The sequence below is a fragment of the Falco biarmicus genome, chromosome 9, assembly GCF_023638135.1.
Source record: "Falco biarmicus isolate bFalBia1 chromosome 9, bFalBia1.pri, whole genome shotgun sequence".
NCBI classification, from domain to species: Eukaryota; Metazoa; Chordata; class Aves; order Falconiformes; family Falconidae; genus Falco; species Falco biarmicus.
The window spans coordinates 50,689,657-50,715,639 of NC_079296.1; the positions used below are offsets into that span (position 1 = coordinate 50,689,657).

The 25,983-nt window shown below is 39.9% G+C and overlaps 1 protein-coding gene across 7 annotated transcripts in view; it reads right to left on the reverse strand.

Annotated features, from left to right (window-relative positions):
- Positions 1–564: 564 nt before the first annotated feature.
- ATE1 (arginyltransferase 1) overlaps positions 565–25,983 on the reverse strand; it is an 86,943-nt gene continuing 61,524 nt past the window's right edge. For 6 of the 7 annotated variants that reach the window (XM_056351204.1, XM_056351206.1, XM_056351203.1 and 3 more), the window contains 2 exons: positions 24,117–24,237; positions 565–3,668 (listed from right to left, as the gene is read on the reverse strand). In XM_056351204.1, the coding sequence (XP_056207179.1) occupies positions 3,490–3,668; positions 24,117–24,237 (300 nt within the window). In that variant the 3' untranslated portion in view covers positions 565–3,489. The remainder of the gene's footprint in view (positions 3,669–24,116; positions 24,238–25,983) is intronic. The other variant, XM_056351208.1, reaches the window with a different exon arrangement.

Here is a 25,983-nt window from a genome sequence, read left to right on the forward strand (position 1 = left end):
AAAGGTATTAACAGAACTTCAAAAAGAGTGATGGATGTCGTCTCCCAAGGAGCAATGAAACAGGAAAAGTCTCACCAAAATGTTGAGCCATGGTGGCACCAGGCTTTGACAAAAGTCTCACTCAGGAAATTCAGAATTAGCTGGAATTCTGCCTTGTTCAGCAGGAAAACGAATCAGTGTTTGGTTATCTTTGTGCACAACATCCACATTGCTGCGTTGCTTGTTTGGCTTCAGAGAAAGGGTTTTTCCTACCAACTAGAAATGGTGTCGCCTAACTAAATTAAACAGCTAGTCCTGTGTAGTCTCCATTTGTCAAAAGCCTCTTTATTCAGTTCTATTCTATCCACAAAAGAATTATAAATTCTGTTTCAAAGCACAAACGCTTTATTAACCTAACTACAACTTAGTTGTAAAACACGGCCATGTGTTTTGAACTGATTGATACGAATCCCTTCTCATACTGCTGCTCTTTCACTTCCCTGATTTTGCTGTTCACCAGACACTTAGCCAACCTCCAAGATAATGAATTCCTACAAAGTAATACAGAAGTCACACTCGGAGCTGTTATTTATATTAATTCACAGAGACCAGAAATAACTTTATTTTCTATACTTGCAAGTCAAACAGGCCTGCTGAAAAGCAATTACAAACTCAACATGCGGGTTTGTTCGCATTTACTGAAATATGTTGATGCTGGAAATGAGTATTCCCAATTAAAACAAAGAATGGTATTTTTTAACACTGGTCACAGCTCTGCACTTTCTTACGTTTTATGCTTATTTTTCAACAGAAGATAGAACAAGGCAACATCACTTTAGGGATTAACTCTCACAAACTAACTACTAAATTATCTCTAAATTCAGTAACGCTCAACGACAACCTCTTATTAAATACAATTGTGACAGTGGTGAATTTTCAGCTCCACTGAAGTCAATAGCAATATTTACAGAACTTCATCCTCAGACTCTACTCCCCTCCTAAACCAGGGATAGAGGTATCAGTCCTGAAAACGACTGCTCCGATTTCCTTCTAAAATTACACTAAAGCAGCCAGTCAAATCTCAGCGTACAACATCAGATGAACTCAGTTTATGAGTTAATCTCAGTGTTGACCTTTCTTTTAATATACTTGAGTCCAGTAGGAGTCAGAAGCCCAGCACGCCGCGGTGCTACGGCTCAGTGCAGGTCAGAAAGCAAAAGCACCATCTCAGCACTCACAGGATGTGGCCATTTACCTTTAGTGGTCACACTAACGAGAACTTCAAGCTGTACTGAATTTTTAATTTTATACTTATCTTGCTTTTCTTTAACGGCAGTTCTTAAAAGCTCCCCAAGAGAAACAAAGCATCAGATAAAAAAAGCCTAATGCGTATCTAGAAGGCGTATCGGTAACAAATAGTGGGACAAAAAGATGGAGCTCCTCAGGAACTCTCAGTGGTGACGTGAAGTCTGCCCCCTTGCAATTTAACAGAAACTTTAACTTCTCCAGGAGCACAGTGAGGCCGTCATTAAGTGGTTTTGATAATCTTTAAGATTTTTGCAAGTCATACTGCAATTCCTCTGTGCCCATTAACATTTTATATCATATAAAAAGGTTTTCTCATTTATTTTGGTTTTAAGCCATATGGGCATCGATGCTTTTCAACACATTGTGCAGGCAGAAAATGTTATACTATTTGACATTTCACTGAGTGGCAAGAGTATTTTCTCCACAGAAAGGAACTCTTCTACAATAATGTTTATAAGAAGTATTTAGTGGTTCTCCCATGGCAGTAAGTTTAGATAAGACATGGACACAAACTAGATGGTACACTATACAGAAACTTCTTGGTACCAGGCAACAGATAAACACATACCAGATATAACACTGACAGAAAGAATCAATTTTGTTGTAGACTGGGAGTAGTTCAATACTATACATCCCAATTTATTAAATATAAAATTACTCTTCAAAATTATCGTCGAAGCTGTACTCTGTATCAATAATACTACAATGATCAAACAGATACGGGAAAAAAAAAGTTAAATCTGCAATGCACTTGAATCCCCAAATTCTTACGTCTGTTCCACATAAAAATCAATGATTAATAACGTTGACCAAGTGTTTAAAATTAAATCAAGCCCATGAATGATAGGAGGTGTAACCCTCAGAGTAAGACTGAATTTGGTTCCTTTCTAGGGGAAAACATCTACACATGTATCCTTGAATAAGAATCTTTCTTCAAAGGTTAACAGGAAACTTCAAGTTGATTCAAGGTAAATACTAGCTCTCGTTATCCAAGAAGATAAGAAACAAACACACCGGTATTCTTACGATGTCGTAATAAATTACTGAATTACCTAACAGTGTTATTTCCCCAAACTCCCGTAACTTATATGACTTGAGAGGGACACAGACTACTAATGACAACATTCATATATCAGATAATAAAGTGCTTTCATGAAGCATCACAACTTCCTGTATTTCCAACAGAAGTATTTAGTAAAATGTTATTAAAGATGTTACCTGTGAACTACTGCACCATAAATAAAACAGTCAGTAAAAACTCAGGAACGTGATATTTAAGTCTTCCCAAAAAATTCGGCAGAGAAAAAAATCACAACAAAACCCAGCAGTGGTACCTCACGTCTTTTTTTGAGCATAGTTCTGAAATGTGCACCGAAGAGCTATAGAATAAACCTTCCAAGCTCTATTTCACATTAGTGATGTGCATTAAAATACCCATCGTTTTAGACAAAGGATAAGGCTTATACCAAAAAAACACTGTGCCACTTGGCTACATATCTTTGGTATATTTCTAGTGCAACTATTCTGTTTCATCTCTAAAGGGGAAAGTTTTCCAAAGCATTGCATCCCCTGCCACTGAGAATCGACTATGAACTCCTGCACTCACTAGGACCTCAGACACCATCCTACTGCTTTAAACAAATGAAGAATGTGCAGTGAAAATAATTTCTTCCTGTTTTTAAATATGCTATTGAAAAAATTAAACCATGCCAGATTTCACATTAGAAAGCAACAGCACGTTTCAATTCTCTTGCAAGAGTTTAGAAGCGTACAAATGCGAGCAAAAAAGTCATGGCAATTTTGAACGACAGATATCCAAGGTGCTATTTGAAAACATTTCTAAGTTAATTATTGTTTATCTAGATTTAGTCAACGTTTTTTCTCTACAAAAAAAGACACCTGTTTTTCATTTTGCTTAGATACTTAGAATTATTCAAAATGCATAGAAAGACTAGAACTACTTAATTAAAATATATTGCAAGCATGTTTTTCTAAATGTATATTGCTAAAGCCTTGCTGTATTGTAAGTTTTATTGGAGTTGGCCTTCAAACACAGTACCATGTATTGACACACGCCTAGATAGATACCTGTATTTCATACTGCTACTTGAGTAGGCATACCGACACACAACTATAGTACATATCACCCAGTGGCAGTGCAATAAAACGTAGCGCCATTGAAATGCCATTTAATGATTTTTTTCAACTTCTAAACAACAACATTCTTTCAGAACAGGTCTGTCCAACCAAACTTGCATATTGCTGAACGCTGGCTTCATCGCTTGGCCCCTTCCTTCTTTTCTTATACACACTGTAAGGCATCACGGTTCTCTTGTGAAGTACCCTCACTCTGCCCAGTTCCTTCATGCGACCTTCATCAACTGCAAAGAGAATCAGAGAACATAAAACCTAGTTATGTATGTTGTCCATATGATCCTAATTTATGCAACTAACTTAAATATGCATAATGAAAAGTATACGAAGTAATAAAGCTAATCTGCAGATGGACAGCAGATGAAAGCAGAGCTGATCTATAGAGCAGTCTTCTTGAATCATGGCCGAAAACAAAACCTAGCTTGCAAAGTAACTATATTTGCCGTCTGCAAAAAAATAAATCATGCATCACACATTTCTAATGGTGATATACAGCATTTCTCAAGATAACTCTACTGGTGTATTTTAAAATTCACATTCATTTAATGCTCGCTGGAGCCCACTGCCAGAAGTGAAACTCTATCTGGGAAATACTTTCAAATGCAACCGATCAGAAGAGACTTGCTGTTATTACCATATCGCACTTAATTACTACACCGCTTGCAGAACCCACCAGCACGGAGCCCTCCCTCTCCCCCATTGTGGAAAGTGTATTAAACCCAGCGAGAAGTCTCCGCACTGTTTGCCTTAGGTAAGCATCAGGCAATAAACTACCTTCCCAGGTGAAACTCCCCGGCCCTCCAGCCCCCACCTTTTCCCCCCTCATTTATACAGGTCTATGAGTTTCTCCAGTAGAATGAAGTTAAACGCATGCCCTCACTCAGAGTCTGACCCCCAAGCTCTGCAGACTGACAGAGAGAAGAGCAGTGCAAGCGCTACCTGGGTGGGCATGACTAAATTCCTCAAGCTTTCAAAGACACACGCACCATAGTTGAATCTTATTAACCTCATCTATAGACCCCTTGTGACTTAATTTAACCAGAACCATACACGTAAGAGCATCGTTGAGCAAGTTAAAATTTCCTTATTTTTAAGAATCCAATTGATGCTACTATTGCTGAACAATAATGTTATATAGCCGCTGCATGTCAGAAAAATTGGCTCTGTAATGCTGGAAAACTCTTTAAAGGAAGGGAGAGAACATGCCACACACCTGGGTCCCCTGCAGGATAAATGAAATTAAAGTTATTACAAAATACTGATATAAAATTTGGGGATTTTCTGAACCTCAGGTTTAAAAAGCCACCAAGGTAAGAGTCAACTGAAACACAGGATCTGTAAGATGAGTTTGAGAATAGAATCATATAAATTCAAACAGTAACAGAGAAGTGATGCTTACTAGAACGTCAGCATTTGGGGACATGAACTATGCAAAGACTCGATCTTCTGTCCCCATTGTCGAGGTTTATCCCTGGCCGGCAACCGAGCCCAGGCAGCTGCTCGCCCACGCATCCCGCATCGGGGCCAGGGAAAGGATCGGAAGGGTAAAAGTGAGGAAAGCGGTGGGCTGAGACGGAGACAGCGTACCCGGCCAGGCAACACCGCGCACAGGAGCAAAGCAAAGCCCGGCACTGGTTCCCCGCTGCCCGTGGCAGGCAGGTGCTCGGCCATCCCAGGGGAGCAGGGCTCCAGCACGCCCAGCGGGGACTGGGGAAGGCCAACGCCATCGCTCCCAGCGTCCCCCCGTCCCCCTTCGTCCCCAGCTCCATATGCCGAGCGTGACGGCGCATGGCACGGGGTATCCCTGGGGTCGGTCGGGGTCAGCTCCCCCGGCTGTGCCCCCCCAGCTCCCCGTGCCCCCCAGCCCGCTCGCTGTGGGGTGGGGGAGGAGCAGGAACGGCCTCGGCTCCGTGTAGGCACCGCTCAGCGGTCACGGAAACATCCCTGTGTCATCAGCACGGCTTCCAGCACAGACCCAAATCGTGGCCCGCACCAGCTATTGGGAAGAAAATTACCTTTATCCCAGCCCAAACCAGCACAGGCATCAGGACATTATCCAGACTGAAGAGCCAGCCCAGGTGAGTATAACCGCTTAACTGCTGCATCACTCTGCCCCAGACTAAAATAGTTCACATGTTCATGTACTTGCTTCATTTAGGTTAGAGTATTTTAGGATCTGAATGGCATCCACCTACACCGCTCCCCACTCACAACGCCCGCAGCGAAGCCTTCTGCTGATCATCGCTTGCTCGACTCAAAATCAAGCCAACTGCTGTGGGAAACCGGGTATCTCGAACAGCTGCTTCATGGGGAGCACCAGGTTTTATTTGTAAGAGGATAAACAGGGGTAGCACTTTCTCAGCAAGTTTCACAAACGGCAATAGGTGCAAAGTGCCACGGATGTGACACTGCCTCTGGGAAGCAAATTGGTCACCAAGGTCATCAAGTCCTGCCTTCCCCCCCCGCCCCCACCTGCTCAGTAGACTTGCCACACGTAAGCTAAGCAACTCATCCAGAAGAATCTGAAGAAATCCATTTGACAAATTTCTATTCAAATGTAGCCCGTACTACGGAAAAGCTGAAGACCCCCTTTTGGGCATTCTTTATGCTTTAATAAAGACAAAGGGGGTCACAGATTGCTTTTCTTTGCAAGGCATTCTTAAGAACCTGCCCCTATTCATCCACAGAAGTGGTTTATAAACATTTTTCTGCTGATTGCCTGAATTTAGTACGTGCAACGCAAGGAAGCCTGCTTTACAAAGTTTAGAATGACTTCATTACTTTTATCTGTGTTTTGATTCCTAACATGAAAGCACAATGTATTTCTTAAGACTTAACTAGGAAAACATGGTTTGAAGGAAGAAAATCTGAACAGTACTTGCTAAGATTGCATTCTCCACTAATTATTGTTGGCAATCGCTATAGATAAACACCAAGTCAAAAACACTTTATGGCTTTCTCTCCCTCTTTGAAATCCTTGAGGTTTTTGATGTGTGGCCAACACCTTCCTGATATCCCAATGGGTTGGTTTTACTACCAGCCCTACTGCCTCTTCTATTGGATCCTCCTTCCATTCCAAATGTTCACCAAGGAAAAATTTGCAAGCTTAGCTTCTGGAGGTGACACAAGTGTAAAGTTATTTTAACTTCTTAAATTGGAAAGTTTATATTTACTGCACCTCTAGGCTGACTATAAGTTTGTGTCCCGCAGTGGATTTGCGCCAAGCCTAGCCTTCATAGCCTCGTGCCAAGAGCACTTTCAAAGCCGTTCACTGCTCACTGTTTGATACTCATTGCTTTCAAATAATACTGAAGCTTGATACTCCGGATGAGTTCATCTTTTGGCTTGTAGCGTTTCTGGCTCCAGATTCAATTTCTTACAGTAACTACAGCTACCGTACCTTCAGTTTCACTATAGCCTTACTGGCTCAGCAGAGCTCTTGTTCTTGTTGCTCAGCATTTAACAGCCTTACTCCGCTTTTACTCATTACATCAACCGCAGTCGGCGGATCATCCTCCTTGCAATCAGGCCCACGCTAGCTCTAGCTTTACAGCCTTATGAAACTGTTACTACAACCCAGCGTTTTAGCAAATTTGCTAAGCACCGCAGCCAAGTGTTTCCGGGGAGGAGTAAGGCTTGCCAAACCACGCTGCAGATCAGTCCCTTCTTGGACAGGTTCGTGGCACAGGTTCTCAACACAACCCTCAGGCAGGAGAAGGCTCCCCCAGAGCAGTCAAGAAAATACCAGTATCTTGAAAAAAAAAATATATCACTGTAACGTGAATACTTCAGACATGTTTTAAGCTTAACACATGTTCTGTGCATAAACTACACATATAAAGACTTGGTAATGAGTTTATCATCAAGAAAAGTTTAGAGCCAGCTATGTTTGCTCTTAGAAACTTATAAATACATTCAGTCGGACATATTTGTTCTACACATTAAGGTTGATTCCAGATTCTTCAAATAAGGTTTGAAAGGCAAAAAAATAACAGTCCAACGATCACCTATTCTAGTGAACATTTCTCCATTTACTCCCCCCTCAATAAAAACCTTAATGATAAAAATCACCTTCTGTGAAAGTACTTAAATATATCTAACAAACTCCACCTGAAAAAAGAAACTTTTTAGTGAAATGTTAAGTATCAGTAAAATAATCTCAAGTATATAGTTAAGCTTTTAGAGAAAGCGACTAAGAACTCGCATCACCATAATAACAAATCCGCAAGTTAAAATTCAGCCACCTTTCAATTGCTACTGCTCTGGAGGTGACACCATGCAAATTCAGGGAAGTACTCCCTTTCTTCATGATTTAGACCTAAGCCAGAATAGATTTAAGAGCATTTAATAGAAAATAAAAGCAGACCGGGCTCCAGCATTGTTTAAAAAATAAATTACCTTCCCAAAAAGAAAAATTAAGCATCTGTTCCTGCCGACTGGCGCATGATAAAATGTGCTTTATATTTTAGAAGATGCCAACTGAATTCTAATAGGCCTTCTCTGTGTGACTGATGCTGGGATACTGGAGCAATCCCAATCCAAAAATGAGATCATGTGCTGTATTAAATAAAACCTACTTGTTGAAAATAAGAAAAACATCTTTATCAATAAGTATTATTTCCGTGCTTTATTAAAGTAATTTCAGTTAGTGACTTCCATTTCTGGGAAGACTCAGACTGATCAAATAGTGGAGCAATCTGTTAGGGCAACTGTAGTCATTACTGTAATTACCAAATGCAGTATTGTTACCATTAAAAAGCTAAAAAAAGCCTATTTTTCCCTCCTCACACACTTTCCCGAGTCTCCCAGTAACCTCTGCTTCGCCTCACAAGTAGTTAGTGCATTAATTTATATAACCCTCAAACGGATAAAATCATGGGTTTGAAGACAAAATCTCTTTTGCAAATGCATAGTTGTTAGATGCCTCATTGAGTTATAATTTATAGCCAGTTAATTTTCTAAGGCTTGCTTCTTTAACCATCGCCCCAGTCCAAACCTGCACGAGTAAGACCAGACCTTGTGCGCCACCGCTTCAAAGGCTGTGCCACGCAGCTCATGTGGTACGCTGCTTCTTAAGAGTGCTGTAGAAACCATTCTCCTGTAAATGCCCATTTTGTTCACCTAAGCAAATATCACCAGGTCTCAGAACATATTTTTCTGGGTTTTTAATAATTTTTCACCATTTATCTATTTCTGTGCATTTTCCACTGGCGCCCCTGAAAACAGTTCATCCTCATCCCTTGAAACAACTGGATTTGGTGGAAGCGGTTCTGTTAACAAAGCTTTATAAATGAGCAACAGCACTAGAAGGAGTTACAGTACTGCTTACGCCCATTTGAATCCTCAGGGCTTTGCCTTTGTGAAATTATCTTCTCGGGGAGCTGCTGATTAATTGTAGTCCACCAAGGAGACACTGTCCCTTCACATACAAAACAAATAAAATAAAAAAAAAAAAACCACAAAACATAAACTTCATTCAGTTGCATCTATCAATAGAGTTTGGGTGACAGATACATAAAACTAAACTTCAGAAAAATCAATTCTATAGATTGAAAGTACCAGTCATTTTAGGAAACTGAGAAATTGCAGATGCCAACCACCTGTCTTTATAGGAATATACAGGAATAGACTTTAAGTCTAAAGGCTAAAAATACAGCTGAATTCTTGTTGAATAAATTGTCACTTCTCTCTCTTCTCCTCTATATTCCTAAAAAAGCAAATTATTTATACAGCATTCATCTAGTAGAATTTGAATATAAGAGAGATATCATATACAACTCAACCTCACCACTGCGATCCCATAAAAAAATTGCAAAAAGGTGTTAGAATTCTTTGTTCCCACCCCCATAACACTATGAAATGCAGCTCAGACATGGAGGATTTCTTTTCCGAATAAAACAAAGCGTATCAGATATGTTGCTAAGCACTGGTAAAAAAACAAAGTAAAAAGTGTAAGTGCTCTAAAGACCCTCTACACAGCGGTTTGTCTTGGCAGACGTCGGGCAGATATCTGTTTGATTTCGTGGCCCGGCTACACACACCCACCTTCAGCAGCAGCCCAGGCGACACTGCTGAGTGACACCAAGTGACAAGCTAAAAGTAACGGCGGTCATCTCCAAAGGCAGCCTCCTCCGGCCACCGGCCCCTGAAATACTTTTATACTCAAGGGACAAGGCGGAATGCAAAGAGTGGGAAGCCCGGCAGACTCCTCCACAACTCCGTTCTTATTTCTTTGCACAATCCAAAAGCAGCTTCCCCCTGAACTGCCAGCTCCCTCCTGAAACCAAAAGACAGTTTTCAAATACTGACGTGCATTCCTGCTGAAATACCAACATAAAATAGGGAGGAATTATTTTACCTCTTTTACTCACAGTAACAGGCAAAACGAGCATCAGTGTGCTTTTATATAGAACTCCGAAGTTTCAAGTTCTGAATTTTTTTCTTGCAGCATAGGAATTGCTTAGCATCCTTATAAAATATAAAATATAGACCAATAGCCAAATATTTTTTGTTCTCCAAGTGCATTAATCTTTAGCATCGCTACCTAATACAAGCTGAAGTGAAAAACGGCTATATCTGGCCAGAAAGCCGGGTAAGCACGTGCAAAGCCACCCAACTGAGACTCCGAGAGCCAGCCCTGCAACAGCCTGCTGCAACCCAGCAGGCGGGAAGCCAACGCCGCCTTGCAAAAAACGTGTGATGGTTCAAAGGCTTTTGTAGCAAACTATTTCTAAGCCAGCTTTTCGGTGGTGGTTGATTTGGGTCAAGCTGGTTTTGATCAATAGTGATTTGGAAAGACAGCCGGTGGCGGCGGCGTTCTGGACCGCTCCTTAGGCATGCCCGATGGGTGCAGAGTCAACGGTACCTCTTCCCTCAGCCCTTTCAATATGCTCCTCACAAACACGACATTTTTCAATTTACTAGGGGTATAATCTAGAGATGCAAGCGAGCTAACATTTTTTGTTTGTTTGTTTTAAAGCACATTTTTCCCTTTACAGGAAAATAAATTAAGAAATGACTAAAAAATAAGTGACAAACTTACTGACTTTCTTATTTTTTAAATAGGAAAGAGGACAACTGCCAATTTCCACAATAAAACCCACATTACTTACAGGAAAATATTTATTACATTTTCTGCACAGAATGCATTCAGAATTAGTAAGAAGCCTTACTGAGGTCTAGTATATCTAATTAAAAAAAAAAAATGTGGCTCTCCTGCTAAACTCTGACATGATGCTGTTTCTGATCGTAAGTTTCCGTTTCCTTCAACGCTGCTTAACCCCCTGCAACAAAGAAAGGATTTGGCCACCTTCACTTTGTGCTTCTGCATCCATGCTACGCAGAGAATCTGGACTACATATTTTTTTCTCCATAGCAGGATGAAACAGTGGAAGAAAGAAAGGAAACACGCAAAGAACCAGACCTAATTCAGAATTAAAAATACTTCAAACTGTGCCATTAACTGAAACCTGTGACTCCCTTTGAAAGCAGTCTGTGAAGGAAACTCCCACCTAAATAACTCACATTATAAATTAGTTTCCATTTTGCCTAAAAGTCGAATCTCAGAAAAATTATTTTTACTTCTAATCATTAAATTGATAGCAGGGGGGAAGTACAAAGATTAATACTTAAAAGCTGCTGTATTTTCAGATTGACAGCCCAAAGGGTGTGCTTGGTTTTGGGTTTTGTCTCAAGTTGTTCTTGATTTTTAATTTTAAATTTTGGAGCAGTTAGGACCCACATAGTTTTTAAAGATGAACACAGTGTTTGCATTTTGCAAATCAAAGAAAAATAACGGGTTTAAAATTCAATTTACAAGGAGTTTAAAACTTTTGTCATACCCCAAGCTTTCAAACCAGGCATAAAAATGATCAAAAGCAGCACCCATCCCTTGCCGGTTACACTACAGCAACATTCACTTGGGTGAGAAACACTACAGCCTTGTCGGTTTTTATTTAAAGAAAAGCTACGTCTGGTTTACACAACCTTGTCACAGATAATTATCAGTGATTTTAAAACAAACAAAAAAAAAACTTTAAAAGGAAGAACTTTAATTAACTCTTCAAATTTTATGACTGAAATAGCGGAGATATTAATTACTGGAAATACAAAATATTTCCACCTCAGTCACAAGTCGAATGTATCTGACCTTTGAATTTAAGCTCATTTCTTACTCAATTTAAAGCATTATTTCTGTTTGTTCACCAGCAAAGCATAGAAATCAACCTCAAAACCAAAACAGACAACACACAGTGACAAGATAAGCCATACTCATTAATAGCAGTATTTCTATAAAACAGCAAGTTGAAATGTGGTTTTTCTCATATTGCTTCGTTCATCCTAGGCTCATACATGAAGAAATATTAAAGACCAGTATGCCTCGGGGTACAAAAACGCTAACTTGAACCACAATAAGAGTACAGTTAAAATGAAGCATAAACAACAACAAAATTCAATGAAAAGAATACTTAATTAAAACCAGAAAGCACAAGTCACAAAGGAAGTTCAGTAAAATGCTCAGGATATTCTTAATCGGCCAACTCTGCAGTTACTCTAACAAGAAATAAAAGAGGAACTCTGGAAAACACTGCTCAAAAAGGGGGAAAAACACACCTTATCAAAGTATTACCAATGATCCTTTAACACAGGAAGACAGAAAAATTAGTTTTACAAGTATAATGTCTAGGGGACCTTAAAATGGGTAAAGACGGGAAGCTGCGACAAGGGCAAATCCTACCGACATCTTCCAAACAAAACTTTTGGGCTTTGTGCCTGAAATCATACAACTGGTTTATGATTTGCAATTCAATCTTGAGAAGCGAGCGCACTAATCACTTGACAAAACTCATTCAAAATCTGCTAACCCTGCTGTGCCGCACGGAAACAATAACTCATTGTGTTTTGACTCTTTATTATTCCAGTAGTAAACATGAACGGGGGCAACGGAAAACATTTCCTGTGAATACAGCGATTACAGCAGCTCTCCTTTGCAGCCGTCATTTGCAGGCTTACCTGCAAATACAATCCGTCGGCTACATTGCCTAACACTAAAATCCAAGCACAGCCTGCTGTTTTGGACACATTTGAAATAAGTATAAAATTCCTGGTTTATTTGTAATGAGCTCTAACAATACAAGTATTCTAACCCGCCTCAATTTATCATCCTGAAATATGGTGACTGAGAAGGTTTACAGAAGGGCTAGATTTAAACGATACAGATATTATTCTCCAAGGACTTACTTTTCAGGGATGCACTACAAAAAAACCGAACAACAACAAAAAAACCAACCGAAAAAAACCAACACACACAAACTAGTAGTAGCTGGGAAAACGTTAGTTAAATGAGACTGAACAACTTCCCATTTAAAAACAGTATGAAGTGCCTCCAAAATCAAGACACAGAGACAAACAAAACAAAACAAAAAAGCAACCACCTCTTCCAGAAGACAGAACTAACTAGTCAATTCCTTGGAAGTTGTATCTCTGACACTATTCTTGATGACTTTGGATATGAAAAATGAGAATGTGAATGGCCAAAGAAGAATATTAATTGCATACCCCAGTGGCTATTGCGAGGTTATCTTTTTTTCTGGATTTAAATACCTAAGGTTTTAAATACCTTTTTGGTCACCTAGCCAACACCGAGTTATGCCTTCAGTTTAAATGTGCCATGCCCGCGAGGAGCAGGAGCAGCACCCAGCAGTAGCACTGGGTGCTGACGGCACGAACCCTGCGCGATGCTGGCTCCCTGCGGGGTGTCTCCCTAGCCCAGGCTGGGGGCTGCAGCACCCAGCAGGCTCCACAAGGTAGTCTTGCAGATCCAGACTAGCTGGGTCAAAGTTTTGCAAGCTCATCCATGCCCCACCTCGTTTTTGCTGGGCTCTGAAAGCGTTTCTAATGCCTGACTCTGATCACAGTGGGTTCTGGGAAGGTTTATTCGCTCTGTGTCAGCACTGACGAGCCTGACCAAGATTTTTCCTGCATCACATGCATCTCCGTGCTGCTCAGAACTTCTGTTAGCCAAGTTTTTCTGTTCCTCAAAGTATCCAAATTATTCAGAACAACAAAAGAACATTCAGTATTTTGAGCCGCTCATTTCTCTTTAGAGACTGAAAGGGAAAATCATGGTCCAAATCCAACGAGCGCTCGGAAACAGCGCACGAAAGCAACTCTAACTCACATGCTAACAGGGAATTACAACTGCACACATCTCTTTCTGGAGTTCAGGCAAGGTACTTACCTCCAGAACATCATTGAAAGTGACTCGGGTACTGTTAGGGGAGACCATTAAACAACCTGTTAAACTTGTGAATTATAGATTAGAAGTACTAAATTAAGGATGCATCTTAAATAGAAAAGATGAGAGACAGACAGCAACTGCCACACAAACACTTCCTATTAGGAATGAATGAAATATTTCATTAATTTCTTATGAAAAACATGAAAACATATTTTTCTTATGTAAACACAGAATGCTTATCTCATTATTAACTCTAGTAGAACTTTAAAACTGGTAAGTACACTGACATCTCAAACAGAACAGCTTATTCCATCTATTTCCTGAACATATTCTGTACATGAAAAAAGCAGAAACACTACATAAACCGCATTTTAATTTCAACTTTTAACTAAAATACTTGTAATTCAGTAAGACTACACAAGAAGCCAAATATTGAAATCTACTAAAATCAGTAATTTTCTAACTGTACAATGACACTAATGAGTCAGTCTAAGTTTTGTCACATGAACAGTGTCTAAGATGTACTGACCTTCGTGGCTGCGTGAGAGCAAATCATCACTGCTCTTCCAAGTATCTGGATTTCTGCAGCTTCCAACAATTGCAACGTTGGCATTTATGACACATAAAAGTGTTTCAGACTTCATTTTTCATGTCAAATAGATTTTATATTACAAGGGCTAAAATGCAGGAATAGAATTATCGCCTCACATCATATATTTTGGAGTCATTCTGCATTGCACAAACAAATTAAGAAAACACACCTTGTCACTTTAATAGGCCATCCTCACCCTCTGAATTATAACCTTGCTTCCAGGGAATTAAAAACATTTTTTATGAACTAAAAACATTAATAAAGGGAATTTTAGCAATTCTGGATAGGATTTTTCAATACTATTTTATAAATGTACTTCCATATATTTATCTTCATCACTTTTATGCAAGACTAAAACATTTTAGCGGCTGGCTTGCTTTTTCTGATGCAAAATCTTCCCATGGGACTGATCCCAAGCCAGCTGATCCTGAAGGGCTATATACAAGGATTTAAGACTTTCAGAAGAAAGCTTCCTAGAAGACAACCCTATTGTCAAGCAGACTGCCAGACACTTTTAATCACAGGTTTTAATGACACTTAAAGCCAACAGCAAAACGCAGTACTGATCCCCAAGCTTGCAATGTCAGTAAACACAATGGAATAAAAGACAGCACAACAGACAAAATGTAGAGCGCTGTGGTTTAAGGAGTTACAACTCAAAAAAAATGGGATGGCAAGAGGAAAAAAAATCTGAAAGACTAAGAAAGTCAAATACTCCTTATTAAAATATTTGAACTTTAAAGAAGTGAAAATAGCAGAAAGCAGTAAGAGGATCTTTCAAAAAGAAGGGCAAAGCAAAGTCCTTGTTAAGACTGATATAGGAGGAAGAAAAGAAAAACAAATAACAAGAGTCAAGCTGAGAATTACAAGTGCAAGCTTTTCCATGAAACGGGTGAAATTGAAGCAATTGGCAGTAGCTTATCAGCTAAATAAATGAGATTACAGCAATCAATTTACTGGCTAAATTAATTAAAACATGGAATCAATTATGTTCTATGTGAAAAGTCGGGATGATGTCACCAGAGCAGAGAGTAAACACGTTCTGAGGCACCATGGATCGTTACAAAAGGTCTGACCCTGGGAAGAGTTTGCCGCAGTGGCTGGTAGCGTGTAGCTGAGCCGGGACGCGGCACATGCCTGTGGTGGTGCTTCCACAGCTGCTCTAGATCTGCCCCTAATTACAGCTTTTAACTTTTATCACATTTTGAAGCTAATCCCATATGCTAGTTATCCTCAGCATGAAATAAATCTGCACGATCCCTCTACTAATCCCACATTATTTAGTTTTTAATTTCTGTTATTGTGTTTCTAACACCTTCTCTGTATGGAAAATGATTCCTACAAGATTTGGCTGTCCTTGCCCTCTCTTACGTTCCCCTGAATCTTTACCAACTAATGATTTCACTTCTGGTCCAGTCACACAAAAAAAAAAAAAACCACCACAAAACCACAAAAAAACAGAATTATTGTGCTGCAGAATCAAGTCACAACATCCAAATGGTGAAGGAGTATCTTGAGCACACAACCAGCTAAGATTCATCTCTTCAATGCAAGCAGCATGCCAGGATATCTTGATTTGTCAAGCACAGCTCTCAAAAAATTACATAATTTCAAAATACATCTGCTTGTTACACAATCTGTATGACAGTCATTTTGGATTAAAAATGTATTTTGGGGAATCTTGCAGCCCAAGTCAAACGTTTCGTGAACTACACTGAAAGTCAGACGTTGGTACTTCTTGAGGGGCACTGGTTTACTCTGCTACGTGTATGTCAGGAGCAATTATATTTAGGATATCAATAAAACTAAACTTTTAAATCACAAATATTTAGCAAAATTTGCGATTTGCTAGAACAATGCAAAACAGAGTTCATGTTATGACCATACTTCAAATCACATTTTAAAGACCGTCCTTGCTAATGTTTTTTTTTGGAGATGCTGTTATAGGGCTGACGGTTCAGTGTAATCTCTAAACCACACACCAATTTATGCAGTGCCAGTTGTTTAGGACCCACAAATTACATGAATAATGTTACCTTTTTATTACAGAAGCACTGGAATATTTAAGCATCTTTTTGCATATGAAGCTAAAATCCCATGTCGGTCATTTCAATTTAATCCAAACAAACTAAAAGTGAGGGGAAAATGTGCCAGGCTACACCTTCTTGGCACTGTCTTCATCATTTAAATATCTTGCATGCTTCAAGAATCACACTGGATTTAGAAATATGCATTCTGATGATTTTAAGTGTTTATAAACTTAATTAGAAACAGATACAACCTTGTAAGATGTCTCTTGTCTAGAGGAGCTGCTAGAAATTACTGGTATGTCTGCCTTTTTCTAGGTTACAGAATTCAAATTTATTGCCTATAGCTCTGATAAGATAGCGAAAAGTTAGTTCCTCAGAAGACTTCAGTTCAAAATCTGTCAGAACTTATTTAAACTATTTCCTAACTTGCCAAAGTACACAAGACTATCTTTAAAAAATTGTAAACAGCAGTTGGTTTAGAGCAGCCCAGCAATTTCTCTCTAATCAGATGATTGCACAGTTCTAAACAATTTGTTTAATGTTTTCCATCTGCGATAGTTTTGGGACTACATTTTCATCGTCTCAAGAACTTCAGCACATTTACCCTTATAAATGTTAATCGGCACCACAGTACTCTTATAAACATCAACATATGCTGCTTTTTGCATTAATCCACCTGACTAGATCCAAAGATGCAACGCTACACGTAGCCATCGCTTTGCCAGGGATCTAAACCATCAGACGTGACCAAATGGCAACCGCAGATCACTTTATGGATACAAATATGTCATCATGGTTTGTCTGTGCAGAGGAAGGAGGAATAAGAGCAGTATAGTACACTATACTTTTCAAATATGTCTTAAATTAAACAAGTCTTTGTATTGACAGGGGAAAAAAGAAAAGCAAAAACGAATCAATAAAATACATAATAAATTTAAAGCATTATTACTGGAAATACACCCTTTTTATTAGCATAGAATAGTATCTAAATTGTACAGAAAATTAAAGGTTCTGAAAAGCACAGCACTAGAAATCAAGGTTATTGAAAGAGTTGTGACAGATTATTTTTCTAGTGAAAGCACTATGCACAGAAGTGTATTTTTAAAATAAATACAGTTTTGTATAACAGCCCAAGCCTGCAGATTTCTGGGGAAAAAATTCTAAGTTTTATTTACTAGAACTAATAAGCCTCAGTTTCTTGCAAAAAGCATTAAGATGCATAATCAAATCGCTAATAAGAGGGTTCAGAAGTTATTAAACAGTGGGAATGTTGTTTGCCTTTTACTACTCCAGCTTATTATGTGCAGCAGAATAGCAATACAAAGCTGTGAAAATTTTCATTTTGTATGTAGTGAAGAAAAATGAATTAGTTCTGTAATATGTGAGAAAGATGTATTGCTGAAGGGAAGGAAAAAAAAAAAAAAGGTTTTTGATGCTCGTATTCCTAGAAGTTTTACAAATCTGGTAAAAACGTGCAATAAAAGTTATAAGACTACTAAAAAAAATTTCCAGTCTAAGTAATTTTCTTTAGTTCGGTAACTCAAAAACTGGTGATCTGGTGTCAACTCTGTTCATAAGGTAATCCACTGACCGGGTTATCACAGAGTGATTCCTGTGAGCCTGGAGTGAGACCTCCCCCTTCAACCTCTGCATAGCTAGGTGTGGTGTCCCAGGACTCTGGCATGGACCATTGGGCTGATACTCCTGGAGAGGAGAGTTCAGGCACTGCTTTTAGTGTTGTTTTGGTTTTGTGGCTCTTTTTCAGATGGTTCCGACTTGTATGTGAACATGAATATAAGTATATAAGAATTTTTTTATATGTGAGTATAAATATAAGACTTTCCGGATTTCAGCATCTGTCCTGTGTAGGCATAGCCTCACCAGCTCTGCCGGGCTGCAGGGAGATCATGGAAAAGCACAGACAAGACCAGTTATCTCCTCCCCATTCCAATGCCTACTGTCAGTTTAGCTCACACCAGCTGGAAATACTCTAAAGCCTAAATTCTAAGGACTTTCACTCCTCTGCTGGAAGAAGAAAGGTCTTTATCACTGTGTGGAGATGGCAGATGCAAAGCCGGGTCGGCAACAAGAGCAACAAGAGGAAGGTGGTTGATGAACTGTCAGGCACCAGCAAATTTCTGCTGGCATATGACTTTGGCTTCGAGACATGTTCACGTTTTCACTTCTAGTTTTTTCTCCACGGTGTTACCTACAGAACAGCCACTCTTATTGAACTCTACAAACACCTATCTAGATTTTCAAGTTTCAATCCTACAATTACTTCAACAGCTTTCTTCTGTTCAAGTCCTTCTTCTCATCGTTCTACCTACATGAATTACTGCCAAATTTACTTCCCCATTGTCGAGGTTTATCCCCGGCCGGCAACCGAGCCCAGGCAGCTGCTCGCCCGCGCATCCCGCATCGGGGCCAGGGAAAGGATCGGAAGGGTAAAAGTGAGGAAAGCGGTGGGCTGAGACGGAGACAGCGTACCCGGCCAGGCAACACCGCGCACAGGAGCAAAGCAAAGCCCGGCACTGGTTCCCCGCTGCCCGTGGCAGGCAGGTGCTCGGCCATCCCAGGGGAGCAGGGCTCCAGCACGCCCAGCGGGGACTGGGGAAGGCCAACGCCATCGCTCCCAGCGTCCCCCCGTCCCCCTTCGTCCCCAGCTCCATATGCCGAGCGTGACGGCGCATGGCACGGGGTATCCCTGGGGTCGGTCGGGGTCAGCTCCCCTGGCTGTGCCCCCCCAGCTCCCCGTGCCCCCCAGCCCGCTCGCTGTGGGGTGGGGGAGGAGCAGGAACGGCCTCGGCTCCGTGTAGGCACCGCTTAGCGGTCACGGAAACATCCCTGTGTCATCAGCACGGCTTCCAGCACAGACCCAAATCGTGGCCCGCACCGGCGGCTGTGAAGAAAATTAACTCTATCCCGATAAAAACCAGCACAAAACCCAAATCCTCGTCTTTCCACACACGTCTCTACCAGCTGCCCATACCCTGACCACATCAGAACCACCTCACTTCTAAAGCTCTCCACAGTCTGCTTCACCTTCATCTTCTTTCCTAGCACCTACAGGCAGCAATGCAAGCTCTGCCTTTGACTATGGGATCTGGTGTCTCAGACCAGTTTATCTGTTTTTGAAGGAAACTCCTTTGTGTCTCCCCATACCCTTCGTTTCTCCTACACCTCTTCTGCTGTGAAAGTCTTCTCCATTAACTCGAAAAGATAACTAAGGTACTTGCTTAGGTCCCTCTTCGAAACTCTCCTTCACTGTGATGTTTACCAGAAAAACCCCAAAACAAACACCAAACAAAAAATATACAGTCTAGTCTATTACCATTTAGTCTATGAATAGATTACAATTTAGGCTATTATAATAAATCAACCTGACAAACCAGAAGGTGCTTCTCTTTCTTTACAGCATCCTTTTGCATCCATCCTGGTTGGTGTTAGACTATCCCCTGTGGAGCAGAGCGTCTTGTCTCCAGGAACACACAACACCAGCACAGAGGAGCCTATGTGTGCCTTTGTTATCTGTACTTCTCAACATTGGAGAAAGCACTTTCATTTTAATTAATGTATCCCATTTGATTCCATTTTGATTTTGTTCTATTTTTAGATATACAAGATGTTGCAACAGATGTGTATTAGCTCAGCCAATTTATCAACTTCAGCAAACAAATAAGTCAAGGAAAAAAAAAAGGTATTAAAGTCCTTTTTGATCTGCACTGTTCAATGCTTGTGCTGAAAGCAGCAGACGCAGGAAGGTGGGAAGCAACTTCCACCAGCAAGACTGCCGTGGGCCATGCCTAGCTGGTCAGATCAAGCATAGCTTTTTTCCCTTGGGTAACAGCAGCCTGTTCACCCTGGCTGGCACAAGGTACACCCCACGTTACACGACACAGGCAGGAGGCTATAAAACCATGAGGGCTTTGAAACCACCACTTTAGACTGGGATTGTATCTGCCCTTATCTGAAGTTGCTTCTTAAAGGTCTTGACAGTCCCGTCCTGATGGGAAGAAAGTTTTCCCACTAATTACCAGCTCAAAAGTAGATTTTCATAAAGATTTTACTTCGTGAAGAAACAGGCTTCTCTCGGGAGCAACAAACTGAAAATCTCAACAGATGTTAGGAAAAAAGGTCATCTCATTGGGTTAGTCTCAGAAAAATGGGAAGTGGAAGGATAAAAGTATTGCCAGGATACCAAGTAAATTACTTATAATTCTTTTCACACTGCACGAGTTCCACAGGCAAAGCTGTTAGTGAAAGCACCAACGAAGTAAAACCCTGAAGACCAGTTTTGAGAGGAAGAAGTTAACTAGCATGACAGACAGACCATGCCAGGATATTTCAGTAGGCGCTATCACGTCACTGAATTCTACCCATCAGTTGTTGATATGTTGTCAAAGTCACTGCCAAGTACTTACCTGCAGAGCAATCTTTTAATTAACTTCTTTTTTCTGTAACTCCATCTGTACTAAAGTCAATGGCCTGTTAAATGAAGTTTAGCACCATCTCAATTTTCAGACTGCACTAGCATCCAAAGCCTGTGTTACTGCCCTACCTCACCAGCTGCTTATTTATTTTTAAGCAAATGGCTGGCCACTCGTTTATTAACAAACACATCAGAATCCTAATAAACCCCTCACATTTATACAATGATGCCAGGTCTTCTGAATTTTTCAAATTGAACAGACAACAGAAATGAAAGATCTGTTCTAAAGCATGAGTAACTTTGGCAAAACTGGTAATTTATTAAAGCAAGAATACTTGACAAACACGACCTTTCATCTGTGAGTGTTGTCCGAGTATTGTTATGCAATTTTTTTTTCCTGAAGTAACTGATGTTTGTCAACACAAGTTAGAAACCACATGTGAAAAGCCTACTAGCAGTTTATTTAAGTATCAAATTTGAGTGTTTGCTGGCACAAGACCTCATCGTTGTCTCTGTATGACTGGAGTGTTTTGAGGTTAAGTAAGGCTGAATCTCATTACCCTGGCCAGAAGCAGTAAAGAGTTGGACCCAATTCAACCATCAGGCGCCCATGATTTGCCATCCTAAACAATAAAAAGTTATTGCAGTTCCTATGATTGCTTTTTTAAGTTATTAGCTGTTAGACATTTTTTTTTTAGACTTATCTCTGTGGTATAAGGAGTTAAGAACTTTGTTTAGTTCATCTGTCCTCTCTTCTTCATTCTCCAACTGTTAACAAAAGTATTAGATGTCAGAGGAGAAGGGGATGGAAAACAACACACTTTTAAAACTATCTGAAAACACTCAAGGTAGGGACAAACACATAATGTACACCAGGCAAAAATCCTCTGCAAAAACATAATAATATTTTCTGATACCTTAGAAAAAATTTGCTACTTTTTGTGAGCATCTCTTTTTTCTTTTATTTTCAGAATAGAGAAAATAAATCTGATTCTAGGAAGGAGCTCTGCAATGAATGTGTATGGATACTCAGAAACCCTTTCCATAATGCAGAAACTTGGAAGGCCAGAGCCCACAGCCCCCTCTCCTGAAGTAGCATTCATTGCTGTTCTATAATGCATTTTTGTAACCCACAACTGGTAAATTAGGTTATTTTAAAATTTTTTTAAAGGGAGGGAAAAGAAGTTCAAAAATTATCAAACATGATGAACAAACTAGTGTGAATTAGTGTTTCAGAAATTTTCTGACATTACAGACAACGTTAAAAGATGACCCGTGCCAGTGACTGTTTCCTTGCCTCAGGCAGCAATGCAAGTGGCACTGTTTCTCCCAGTTGTTTACTGGATCTGGTTACTGCCCTCAGTTTCTTCGCTGGAAGTCCCACTCCTGATAAATCACGACCTACTTAACTGACATAATTATAGGTAGTATTATAGAAAGCTTATTCAAGAGGAAGAAAGCACACAATTATTCCTACTGCTCTTTTTTAAATTCACTGTAACTTCATTAAAGTCCTATTACTGACTATTGCAGAGTAAAGAAGTAAGAAGGAACTGACTTTACTGTTGAGAAACAGCTTCCTTAGAGCCAGCAACTATTTAAACCTCAAACGACTATAAGCTCACAGCAGGTCCAGCGCATTTCAACATGTAGCTATGTTTTAATTTCCTTAAACCACAGGACATAAGTCACAGTCCCAGTAGTGTCTGGAGTGAGATATTCTGTGCTGATAATGATGCCAAGTTTTATACCCTGCAGTTTCCAAACGCGTGGTATGCCACAGGAATTTCACAGAATCGAGATGATGATGCCCCTCTGCTGGTACAGGGTTAGCGCCTTCAAAGGCAGTAGTTTAGTTGTCATTTTTGCGCTTAAATGAATGCACTCCCTTCTTTCTGAATAACAAGAGTCTTGACCACCACTGGCCTCCAAACCCATTTCCCTTCTTTCTCCTACCTTTGTAATTTTTTTCCCATTTCCCCTCACCAATCCAATGATGATTCTAGTTGATCAAGACATGATGTGCCACCCGTTTAGATCTCCTACCCACTGAGCTTTTCCCCTGGTGATAAACACGCTTCCCAAGGAGCATCCAAGCGCTCTCCCCAGCCTGACCCACACCACCCTGTGCAGCTCCCTGCACAGCCCCTGAAGAACATTCTCTGTTTGCACAGGGTGCCCCAGGCAAGTCTGCTACTCAAACTTTTCAGTTGGTATCTATATCTAGAAATTTATTTCGACATCATTATCGTAGTTCTAATTATTATCTTAATGTTCCCGTTGAGCAACCAAGTCACAGCATAAATGGTTAACAGGCACAGGATGAGGAAAACCAAGGAACTTCAGCAGCTTTTCCAGAAGTTCACAATCCTGCTTCAGCGGTCATCTCTGTTCAAATGCCTTTCATTTATCTACAGCCTGCCCTGCCAACAATTAACAGTTAAGCAGCTAGTGAATGAAAATTGAACTACAGCCATGAGAAGTAAAAAGAAAGCAGCAGCTGTTGAAGACTGCGCAAACACAGACAGGTAAATCTGTGTTCTGATGGCTAGAAACAGCACGGCATTATGTACTCTTGAGCTCAATCACTGACATCTCTGAATAACGCCACCACCTTTCTGAATCGTTATTCAGTGGAGAAAGAGAAATTTTTAAGAAAAGGATATTCAGCTGTTTGCAATTAATAGAAGTAGTTAATCCATTTTCCCCTTCCACCCAAGCACCGCACCAAGCATGCTCTCACACAGCTCCCTTGGGGCCCACAGCCAGCCCACACGGTCAGTAGCTGAAGCAAGTAGGTGCCTTTTTTGCCATTTGATTGCATTGTTTTACAGTATCACTACTGCATTACGTTCTGGTCTGTAATATTTCTGACCATTCTATGCTGGCAAAACATAAGTGCCTATTTTACAGAATAAATCCAGAAAAAAAATTATGTCCCATCTACTTCAAGACGTTTAAGGTGTTTCTGCTGTTCGTTGGATTCTTCACATTCAGCGACAGATTGTTACATTAAATCTGCCAGTTTGTTTCTTAACAAATGCACCTGATGCCTTTAAGCCTCTCCAGCCCTTTCACTTTCCTGTATCGATTCTAATTTCCTTCCTTCATGCATTCATCCGACTGGAACATAAGGGAGGAACAATTATTTGATTGGTTTTGTTCATGCATAGAATAACAGATTACCTGAAAGGCAGCGATGTGTGTTAATTTTGAACTACATATAGTCTCTCAAACAGAATGTACTTAAAATTTGTATTGCTCATTTTCTGTTAAAACTATCTGCTAATGCTTGCTGGAGGAGCTGTGCAGCAGATGATACCAATACATTTTAAAAACAAGACAGACAATTTATATGGCCATCGTTACCTGTAAACTTACCTGCTTTTAAGTCCTGGTTGAATCGACAGTACTTTGAGTGCTCAAGCAAGGGCAGGCATTGCTCAATAGGTGTCCAGACATACGTCTCTGGACACAACAAGTCAGAAGGCCTGTACTGACCCTGGAAAGGAGAAAAGAAGAAAAAAAAAAGAAAGAAAGAGAGTCATCATATCAGTTGCATAAGAACACTCTGGCTACAACTTTCCAGATTTTTCTATGAACAAGGAATAGTTTTAATCTAATCGGCACCAAATGAGTCAGGAACAGCTTCACTGCAATCGCAGGGTTACTTCTTTAGCAATTGCAGCGTCGCCTCAGAAATACAAACTTAACCTTGGCACTTGAAGAAAATGTAAAATTAACATCGCACATTTTTATGATATCCACGATGAACTACAAAAGTTTTGGCTTTGCTTACTGAAACTCTGTATTTAAGTTATCCTCTAGAGTTCTGCTGAGCTGGTGCTGACACTAAAAAAGTCAGCACCTCCAAAAGCAGCTCATCTCGAGTGTTGGTAGTTCTAGCAAATAATGGAGATGGAAAAAAAATGATCTAATAGAAAAAAAAAGCACTTAACTGTATGCAGGATGCTATTTTTATTACATTAGTGATTGAGCATTTCCTACTTAAATAGCAACATTTTCTTTTTAATTCAAGGAGTTTTTCCTGGAATAGCTTACAGGTAATGATTAGTGAAATTCTACCATTTTTTGTTGATTTATTAAAAAGATATCCTTTGCAGACATTCCCAGAAACTAAACAGCCATAATTATTTTCCCTTCAGCGACACAGAAAATCACCACCTCAGCAATAATAACCTCCTCTAATCAGTTCTTCTTTGATTTAAAGTCAGATTTTTCATCGGCCTGTAACTTCGGTCAAAAGTCTATCTTTGAGCCATTATTCACTTAGCCTATACCCTCTCAACATTCAAAGCTATATGGTGGCAATATCAACTTAATTTTTAAACTGGAAATTCATTACACCTATCAGTTTGAAAACCAGACATACAGTAAATGGAATGAAAAATTTTAAGGATCTCAATCATACAGGTCTTGAAGCAACAGCTGAAAGACTGGGCATTACAAGAAGTCACACTGCAGTTGATGCAATTAAGAGTTCTTCATGTAAATTACTTTAAATACGTAAAGAAGATGATCATGTTGATACAAAGTTGATTTTTTTTCCAATGTCTCCTATGAAAAAAGGCCTTGAAAAAAGTGGTTTTGAATGAGACTGACCAATGTTTGGGAAGGGGCACAGATAATTCCTGTGACTACACCTGGGTGATAAAGATGTAATTCAGAACAGCCCCATTCAAAGTTCTGCTGTTCTTGTAAACACACCCTTCTGTGGCAACACCCAGTTTTGGAGAATCAGAAGAACCATTTTTTGAATGTTTGCAGAGATTCCCAATTCTTTTCATTCTCCGAGTCTTCACAAAATTTACAGCAGAATTAGCTTGGTTTATTACGTATTTCCCACCAACTGTAAATTGAGTAATACAGAAATTCTCTCTGATAAAAAACAAAGTCGTAACTGTCCACAGGAAAGAAAAACAACCAACCAAGCTTCGTGCTGAACCTTGTCACATACCTGACGTATCTTTCTGAAGTCACTCTGTACAGACTGATTTCCTCATTTGAAAAGCATTCAGGAATGGCTTGTAACTACCTTTGTTGGGTTTGGAGTTGTTTTTTTTTTTTTTTAATTAAATGCAAATTTTAAAATTAAATTAAAACAATATTCCTCCAATTCCATGCAGAAGCTTAAACCTCCAGGCCTTGGAAAATCCTCTAAAGCCAGAGAATGGAAATGACATTATTAAATAAACCACTTTGAAATCTTACGCTAACTAAACAGAAA